Source organism: Scaptodrosophila lebanonensis, unplaced genomic scaffold, assembly GCF_003285725.1.
Source record: "Scaptodrosophila lebanonensis strain 11010-0011.00,11010-0021.00 unplaced genomic scaffold, SlebRS2 tig00000001-arrow-pilon, whole genome shotgun sequence".
In the NCBI taxonomy this organism is placed as follows: Eukaryota; Metazoa; Arthropoda; class Insecta; order Diptera; family Drosophilidae; genus Scaptodrosophila; species Scaptodrosophila lebanonensis.
Window position 1 is genome coordinate 16,039,298 of NW_022060529.1, and position 10,479 is coordinate 16,049,776.

The 10,479-nt window shown below is 39.4% G+C and overlaps 1 protein-coding gene across 1 annotated transcript; it reads right to left on the reverse strand.

Moving 5' to 3' along the window:
• Positions 1 to 8,362: 8,362 nt before the first annotated feature.
• Positions 8,363 to 9,931, reverse strand: LOC115633048 (protein windbeutel). The gene has a single exon (XM_030530396.1). The coding sequence runs from the start codon at positions 9,252 to 9,254 to the stop codon at positions 8,445 to 8,447; it is 810 nt and encodes a 269-aa protein (XP_030386256.1). The 5' UTR covers positions 9,255 to 9,931; the 3' UTR covers positions 8,363 to 8,444.
• Between the last annotated feature and the right edge of the window lie 548 nt (positions 9,932 to 10,479).

Below are 10,479 nucleotides of genomic sequence, written 5' to 3' on the forward strand. Positions count from 1 at the left end.
GCAATGCAAGGCCTTTAAAGAGTTAAGTCCAAAAGTTAGCATTTGTGGAAATGCCATTTGTGCTCATAAATGAACAAGTCTAAAGTTAATTAAAAATATGGATATATTGGGAATAATATTGGTCATTTAGTCAGATAATAGTGCCAAACGGTCTAGCTAAAAAATTGTTAAATAAATGTTTGCAAGATGGACAATGAAGCTAAAGCAATAGGATTCGCTGAGAAGAATACTGGAAACTGTAACAGTTTTTGGCTTCTCCTCTTTACAGAACATTGAAGAAATCGCATAAGCCTTACGAATATAATACTAATATAAATTATATATAAGCAAATATTTACAAATTTACGAATAAAATACGAATATATAATATATAAGCAAATATTTAAAAATTTATAAAACTGGCACGATGGTTCATCGCTGAGGCGACCACGCTATGGGCACCTGTTTAGCCCTGTAATAAACAACTTTAATCCAACAACATCGACACTAAGAGAAGATACCCCCAAATGTGGCAAGGACTTCATAAGCAATTAATAATAAATAATAAAATTACAATATTAAATTAGTAATAGCTTATACAGATATCTAATTAAGTTATAAATTCGACAAAGCACACTCTGTATTTTTAACTAGAAACTAAAAAAAAGTCCTGATAACCACTTCCTACAGCCGTCCATAAAAAATAGTTATTACTCATCAGAAGCTTATAGTTTATAACAACGATATCGTTATAGAAAAAAATGTTTACCACTAAACGAAAGTACTATATGCAAGTATTCTATGTTTTAGGAAGTCAAGTAAGAGCCACGTCGAGTGACTTTTAGGAACTTTACGAGATTATTGATTGTATTTCACTTTATCCAACACCTTAGAGATATATTAAGGAGGGAAATGTTTTACAGGAACAATCAAGAGGAAGAGGAATGAAGTATTCATATTGTGTGGTTTTGGAAATGCATACTTCTTTTAGTTACTAAAAATATTGTATACTTTTTATTCCTTTTCCCTCCGGAGACAGGCTACATAAATACACATAGGGGCCCTTTAGAAGAGCTTTATAAGAACAGCTGAAAGGTAATCCTTGTAAAAGTATGTGTATGAGGTCAAAGGGTTAGTTGCATATTCCGTCATGCCATTTGTTGCTTATCCTGCCACTTTGCATTGCATCGTAATTATCATGTCTGCCCTCAAAGTAATTAGTTAACAGATTCTTGGAGTCCTAAATAGAACTATTGTCTACTTTCTATTACGACTTTGGCCAGCCTGCTGGTCTGGTGGTTCTGCACATTTACGCATTCCGACTATGGCTGTGTCATAACTCATTGAAGACCCCCGGGGCTGACGAACACACACCCACATGGGCATGCATGTGCACACACAAATACACCAACAACAACAACAACAACAACAACACACACACACAGACACCCACACCCAGTGAATAGTATGTGAGCGCTTCCGTTTCCATGCGCCGGAATGGCAATCCAGCCACACGCACTGGGTTTTATTCGCGTCGCGCCGAAAATGGAAAAATGCCGACGACGTTGAACAATAACAACGGACCGGAGCGGACCGGAGCGGAGCGCAGTGGAGTCAACGACCCTAGCACTACTTTGGACTACTTCTATTCATAGTTCTGCTGATAAACAAGCAGAGCGCGGTCGGAGTTCTCGAATGTTGCAATTGCAATTCACACGAGATACACAAATGTAGCCGAAATTTTTCCATATTTCCGTGGCTGACGGGGTGTTGTTTGTTGCCCGCATCTTTGTCAATAAAAGAAATTGATTGAGAAATTGTGAAAATGAAATAGTCGTGGAGTGTGGCGAGCGGGCCGCGGGCCGCGGGAGTACCGTGGCCGGCAATTGTGAAAGCCTCACAAATAAACGGCAAACAAATTTCTGCCAATTATTTGACATTAATTATGGCAGGGCGAGCATGAGGGCAAGACATGGGAGGGCGGACAAGGGACGTGTCAGTCGGACAGTCGGACAGCTGGACCGGCCGGACAAGCTCAAGATGCTGCCTAGTCGGTCATAATTAATCAACTGCTTGCCATCTGAAGCTGAAGCTGATGTGCAGTTTAAGGGTTTAATATAACTCTCTCTCTCTCTTTCTCTCTCGACTTTCCCCAATAAGTTAAGGGGTTAAATACACAATTGTTTACCTCGTCAACGAAATGTGAAAATTAAAAATATGCTGGTGGCATTGCAATGTTAAAGCATCATAGAGAAATGCATTAAAACGGTTTTAGAAATAAGACACTTATGCTCAGCGAAAAATGGGGAGAACAACGCCATACCGATGCTGAACTATTCAAGTGTTTGTGTGACGTATTCATAAAGTATCAAAAATTAGAAAAGGTTGCATTAAAAAACTTCACTAAATTTAGGACTATTGGCGACTTTTGGCTTTTTTTTAAAAGAAAATACTTGTTTTTTCTCTGAGTGTGGGAAAATATGCGCATAATATTTGGAAATTAATTAAGCATATAAATCTGTCAAGCGGTGCATTTTCCCCAACCCGAACGCGAGCTCTAACTAGAACCTTCTGCCGCGCTAAAAAGGTAAGCGCATTTTACGAAATGGTCGAGAAAAGTCAATGACTTCTGAGGTATCTGCATCTCTAATGTGCGGAGCAATGGCCGGTGACGATGACGACGACGACGACGCCGTCATTGCCAACGGCCAATCGAGCAAGACGCCAAGCGAAAGCAACTCCGCATGCTCCACACCCCGTTCCCCTGTCAAGTGTTTGCGGCAACCAATTAAGCCCTGAGAGCGAATGCGGTTGAGGCTGAGGCTGAGGCCGAGCGACTGCAACACTGAGGCGCGGCCGCCACAAAATGCAATCAAAGAAGGTTGGAAGAAAGCAAAAACCTTAAAACCAAATATAAAACAACAACAACAACAACAAAAAGAAACATTTTCGTGTCTAATGCGCAATGCGCTAGAAAATGTGCAGCAGCTACCTGTGCCCTCGGTCCCCAAGACGCAAAAAAAAACTGAAAAAGAAAAAAAAAACAAATCATGACTCGCAGTCGGAGAGTCGTGAAAATGTTTTTCTAAAGTCAGACAGATTTCGTATCTTTGCCTACGGCTTCGTCTTCTTCATCTCTGCGTTGCTGTTGTTGTTATTTGTTGCTGCTGCTTCTTCTTCTTCTTCTGCTTCTACTAGTTTTTGGCTGGGATTACATTTTTTATGCATCATTTTATGTGGACCCGACCTCGACGAACCCTTCGATTAACGCCAAGCCAAATGTGAAAAGGGATTTCATAAAAATGCATACTCGTTGATGGACATACATACATACATACATACATACATAGATACATATATACTCGTATGTGACTCTTTTGTTCTTCTCCACTGATTGTCAACTTGTAGGCGTGTTTGAACATCGCCATCACCATCACAATCAGCATCACCATTGGAAAGGGACATCACATACTCTAATGGCCAGGCCAATATTGAAGCCACTGACTGGCTGCTAAACTTGCCCAACAACAAATGCCAAGAGATCGCCAATGGCATTCTATACCCTTCAAAAGACGGGACTTCTGTGGATTGCCATTGCATTGCATCTGCATTATACTTGTATATAAATATTATGTATTACAAGTATAATGTTGCTTTAAATAAATCAAGAAATCTATTAAATAAGTTTGAAAATATACTTAGTTTTCAAGGGCGTAGGCAGCTTTTACCAAAGGGGGAGGGGGCCCCAAAAATTAAAATAATTATTAAATAATGCGCGATGCATTTAAAAAATAACTTATGCATATGATCAATGAAAAAACTTCAACAAATCCAGCTCAGATCCATTTTAAGGCGAAATACTTTATATGGCCCAACCCCTACCCCGCCCTGCCTACGCTCTTGTTAGTTTTAGTTTCAATTAAATTCCTTTTTGGCCTTATACGCTGCAGTTCCATATATCTGCGATAATATGAAGAATGGAATTTCAAGGTTTGGTGAATAGTTCTCAATACAAACAAAGATATGGAAATGAATAGTTATATCGATATACTTCAAGAGCAATATCTACACATTCAATTTCAAATTGCCAGGTAAAGCTAATCAACCTTATCGATAAGTAACTTGATTTTATAAAGTATTTAAAGAAAATTTAATCAAGTGTGTTTTTTTTGCTGAAATCAACCAAGGTTTCTTGAATTCCCCTTTTCAATTTATTTTAAGATCAATGTTTTTCAAATACATAATTGTAAATGTATTAAAATATTATTGAAAATATATTATTTGTCAAAGTTAAACAGCCGAAAATCATGTAAGTAAATCAACTAGCGAAGTCTATTTTTATTTAACTCAGAATGTATGAGAATGTATATTTTAGATAAAAGTATATTTAAATACAAATACAATAACACTGCACTTGCATTCTCACTCATGTTTTCATATAGAACTGTACTATAAAGAGAGATAACAAATAAGTAATAAAACTTAATTTAGTTTATGACAATATAATAATTTTAAAAAAGATAATCTATTTGTATTTCTATTATTTGTTCCTTAAAGTTTTTAATTTGTTACTATTATTCTTAATATAATAAATGCAGCTTACTGTTATTTAAAAAATAACCGAAACCAAATCATTTATTAAGGCAGGACTCCTCTCAAATTAGTTTCATCTTTTACTTAACTGAATTCTTATATTTGATAGAGTATTTACGCTTCGACTGCTCTCACTTAATGTTATTTTTATATTCACATTTCACTTTGGGCCTTCTTTCATGTCGGGGAGTCGTCGCTCAAGGCGCAGCCGCCGCCTTCGCTGGCGTCGCCGTTGCGGCCATTGGATGCATAAATGTGCAGCGATCTGCAGCGCGAGATAAATCTGTACCTGAACCTGTTTTATAGCCAAAAACAAAAAATAACAAAATAACGCACGAAAAACGACAAAATGAAATGCATAAACGTAAATCTCACAGCAGGTAGTCGACAGGCGTGCGCAACATTATGAAGTTGACGTTGCCTTTGGTTGCAAGACCCGTAGACTAGATAGCATACTAAGCGCTTGGTCAAAGACCAACAAGATAGTGAAAAAAAAAAACTGCACTTGCACTCAGGCGTCGGAGTCATCGCCACTGCCAGATGACAATAAATTTCAATTTGAGTCTCGAATTACGATGCACAGACTCTTCGATTTTTGGATTGATCGAACACTGATAGGATAGCAGGATCGCATTTTTACGCAGCATTAAGTGCAATTGCTGCTGCGCCATTTGGAGTGCCGAGTTTGGCAAAAGGGGAAAAATCGAAGGATAATTGAAGTTTGGGTTTTGGGATGCGTGGTAACGAGATCGCAATGCCACACACACAATGCATCGATTTGAATTGCTTCATTCCCTTGGCAGGGCATGTGAAAAGGGTTCGGTTCACCTGCAAGATTGCATTTGATTGCAGGTCTGGGCGACAGCAGGACTGATTGATTGACTCACTGGTTGTTTGGCGTGACTGTCTGCTGTGTTTTGGATGCACTTGCGTGGAAACGCAAACATTTGCATGATCATGATCCTGCCATGATCTGCTCTGTGTGTATGCGTAGGTGTGGCCTGCTTGTCGATTTTTAAGCAGCCACCACCGAGTGTGTGAAAATAGTTTTGGGAAAATAGTAGTTGCTACTGCACCAGCAGATTCCAAGCCGACTTTCCCAATTGAGTTTTCCGCTTTTTATGGCGCTACAGCAACTGCGCGTGTGCGTGCGAGCGTGTGTTCTGCAAAATTGCTGAAGCTGCGGGTCAAAGGTTGTGAAAAAATGTTCAAATTGGCGAGTGAAGCAAAAGCGGGTGATCAGTTTATTGCATTTTTTTTGTTGTTGCGACAATCCTTAATTAAGATAAATTGGCAGATAAATGAACTAAATGAACTTTTTGCCCCTTGTTTGACTTGCAACATCTTACACTAAAATTTGAGGTTTTGTATAATAAATTATTAATTCCACATTTGAGTCATTGGCAGTAGATTTATGTATTAAGGTACAAATCTACAATATTTTAGAAAAACTTATAAGCTTAGAAAGTTAAAATGTTTCTAATAAGATGTTGTAACCTGCACAATCCTCAAAATATACGAAATTTTTAGATAGCAGCCCTGTACGGAGTTCAGCAACTTATGAAAATTGATTTTTGTATGTTTGTGCAAGTTAATAGAATAGGCTGTATAATAATGCAAAATTTAGGGAGGGGTGTTTTTTTTTTTAAGAAAAATTAAACGTTTCTTTCCCTAAATAGATGAAACTTTCATACTAGAAGTCGAATCCATATTAAATAGTTTAAACATGGACATTTCTAGAATGATTATCTTATCAAATATACGTAAATAGTAGTGGGGGGAAACTTAACTCTACTTAAAGGCATGTTAGATAACTTAAAGAAAATATCAAGCCTGGTGGTGGAAAAATTGTTTGATCACTAATAGGTGAATCAATAGTCTGATATTTATCGCAATAATTCTGCCCTAAAGTAAGTATTTTATTCCATACCCGTAATTTTGTTGCTTTATTAAAAATGCCAATAAAATTCCTATTCATACCATGTATTTCCGTCAACATTAATTTTTAACAAGCCTTTTAGAAGAACTCCCATCTCCCGAAAAAACAATAACAAAATCAACTAATAGTAATAATGACTGCGGACAGAGACAGAGCAGCAAGAGCGCCCCAGCATGCACAAACTATGTACATATGTACATAAATACAAATGTACAAGTATGTATATGTGTGTGTGGTTGTGGTTTGCTATTTGCTCTTAATTGTGCGTTTATGTAATTCTGTTAGTTTTCATATCCATCATTTCTTTCAACATTTCGGGCACCATTTCGAATGCATACTTATCGCAAAAACAACAACAACAACAGCAATGGCAGCAACAGCAACAGCAGCAACAGCGGCGATAGCACAAATGCCTAGACAACACCGAAAAAGTTCATTGACTTTCGCGTACAATATATACGAAAAAAAAGCAACGTTAAAAATGCGTTTGCTGCTGCGTCGACAAAAAATATGGCGGCCCAGCGCCAAGGCGTGCACAAAAGAGCAAACTCCAAAGAAAACAAAATACATAAATACATACAAACATACTCGCACGAATGTATGTATGTGTGTATGTATGAAAAAATCATATTAAAGTGAAAATGAGCGATAACAACGCAAACGCACACAAGCGAAGACAATGCACACATGACGCAGCGCCACCAACAACACCAACAACAGCAACAACACCAACAACAGCAGCAACAGCAATGGCAACAGTAACGTCAACAACAACAGAAACCCGCTCTCCCGGCTGCCCCACCATGCCGTGCCGGCCTCCACTGGCTGAAAAAAACTGCAATGGTGAACGGCCATGCCTAATTTGCTTTGCCATGATCGCATGTGCCTTTGTGTGTGTGGGTTTGTGTGTGTGTGTGTGGGTTTGTGTGTGTAAAGAGCGCAACTTGCAGCTTGTCTCGGTCACTCACTTGGAGCTCTCACACAACTGCAGGCTAGCATTGGGAAATTTATAGGCAGCGCAAGGGAAATTATTTTAAATATCCCCCGCACAATTTTTCAATGCATCTTTTCAGCGCGCTCAAAAATATTTGTACTTGTTGCTTGTGCTGTTTTGATAAAGACAGTATCTAACCAACTATATTTTAGGTACATGTCTCCTTTTAAATTATTTAATAAATGAATTTTCTTTTGAAAGTTTGAGTGAACTAAAATTGAAATACTTAATATTTGGCCTCTCATCAATTGAATTGACGACACTGCAGTAAGCTGTTACTGTTATAACCTGTCCCTGTTAACAAGTCTGTTACCAGTAGCCGTTACATTAATTTATTATATGCATGTATTACTTTATAAAAATAAATAAAGTATAGTATAGCGGGTAATGAAGGTATTTCAATAGTATAACAGATAACTGGTATATCCATTTGTTGGAAAATGGTGTTTTAGAAAAATGCGTTGCCTACTATTAGGCAGCAAATGAAATGTTTCAATTGCGGGTGGTTGCGTGACAATCTTTGTTCGCTCGCCTACGAAATTATCTTTTAGATTCATTCGGGCAATATTATATTTTTGCTACTGATCTGAATCGCATAGCTACGAGTATATGTTGCCAATATTTTAAGGCAGAGCAAAAACAGGCATCGGTTGTTCTATGCACGACTCACGACTTGCTTGCATTGGCCAAAACATATGTTGTCTCTGGCCCACTTGTTAGCAATTTGTTGTTGCCATGGCAAATTGGCAGGCGTTGTCCCAAATGCAAAACTGTAAGCAAAACGTTAAGCTGAAAATATTCTACAATTTGGAACAAGAATTGTTTTAAACTGTTATAAGTAATTTAATGTACAGTCGCGTGTCTAATTTAATTAAAACTATTGAGAGCGTGTTGTTTTTCTTGAAGACCTCTTAGGCGTATTTGCATGTTGCAGCGCTTTTATAGCTCTTTTGCCGGCGGCGCCGTCGTAGGAGCCGACTCAGTGGCCTTGGTCAGTTTGTTGACTCGAAACGCTTCCAAAATGTTCAGTTTTTGCTGCAGTTCGACCTTCTTGGCCTCGGTTACCTTGCCGGCTTTGAGGCGCAACAAGCGTTTCGTCTCCTCCTCGTGGAAACTATAGCCTTGTTCATTGATTTTTCGCATAAACAACAAATAGGCTTTGGCGCTCTTTTGCTCCTCCGGCTTCTGCAGCTTCGACTGCTCCTTTTTGAGCTCCGCAATGAGGGCCAGCTGCTGGGCACTCTCCTTGTTGGCGTAGTCCTTGAGGGCGTCATTGAACTGCTTCAGGCAGCCATCGCGTCCAATGTAGAGCTGCGTATTGCTGCTGATGAACGACTTCAGATTGTCGACCGTGACATCCAGATGGGCGGGAAACTGCACATATTCCTTGACGTTGCCCAGAAAGAGGTATATGCCGGGAAAGTTCTTGTCGTCCACCTTGAAGCGTTCACCCAGCGCCTTGTTCTCCAGCTCACCGTAATCCTTGATGCCCACAGTGGCAATCAGCAGCTCGTCCGTCACCTTGTGCGCTGCCTTCGAGAAGGCCCCGAACGCTTCGTGCTTCTCCCCATACGGAAAGGCAATATCGAACTTTACTAGCGAGTAGGGGAATCGCACAATCGTCTTGTCAAAGTTCAGCTCGTCCAAGTCCACGCAGCCGGTGCACGAAATGGCCCATGAGTTGTTCGGTGCGAGGGCCAGCAGGAGCAGCGTTGTTAGCAACAAATAATATGACTGGCTGGCCAACATTTCTTCACCAAACGCTTTTGTTTTTGCGAAAACGTGGATTCAGTTTCTGACGTCGCCAATTCTTGACCAACTCTTGGCCAACTTCTAATCAAAACTGGCTGGCAATGCCAGTGCTGAGCGCGTATTTCGTTTTTTCTCTCAATTCCGCTCGCTCTCTCTCTCTCACTCACTCCGCGTCACAAACTCTCGCAGAATGTAGTTGTTGTTGTCGTTGCTATAACAGCCGACCAACAGCTTAGCCAGTCGCTCAGCTCAAGTAGAAGTCGAAGTAGAGGCACATACATATACGTATGTACAAGTATATATGTGCATGTATGTGGCTATAGCTGAATGTTCTCCGATCGAGTTGAATGACATTCGTACACGTCAGTGTTTTAAGCGGCCGGCAGCGCTCTTTGGCTCAAAACCTGCCGCTGCTGCTGGCAGAAGTTCTTGTTTTGTTCTTGTCGGCGTGGATCGACTCGACCCGGTCCGTCTCCTGTTGACTTTCCGACTGTTGATTCAGCTTTCAGCTGCTTGACGGCCCGAACGTGGATGTTGTTGTTCAGCGACAATGCAATTATGTAATGTGGAAGAGGAGCTCGTTGCGGCGCGCTTTTAAAACGCAACCGAAAGTTTCGAAAATTGATATATAATTGTCCAACTGCAATTAAACATACTCGTATTTTCTGATATACTTGTATTGATAGAAAACTCATTGCCTACACAGGCAAATCACATTTAGACCAAATGTTCAGATTGCTCCAACTAGTAACACATGGATACTCTTTTAACAATTGGTTGCCCACATAAATTAGTCAAGAGCGTAATTATGGCCTGCTAATGATTAGAAATGGTTGCGATATATAAATTTATATACACTTATCCTAGAGATAAAAGGTTGCACTACTATACTATTTATAATCCTTGAGATTGGTGTATAAAGCTTGTCCCTTTGAACGTAACTAGAATGTAGAATGTATTTGTATATATTAAGGTTTTATTATATTTTTGATTGACGCAGCTCCACACTCCGCCTTTTTTAAGTAACACAACCCGTGCATAGCACATATTATAAGCCCATTAGTATAGACCTATTGAGGTGCAATTTGTATTGGTTTCAGGAGCCTCCTGGAGTCCTGTTCCCATTCTCACTTATTTTTGCGATTCGCAATAAAATTTCACATTTTAAGATGCATTTATACAAGTATAGAATCTAAGACCTCTAGTTATACTTAACTATATC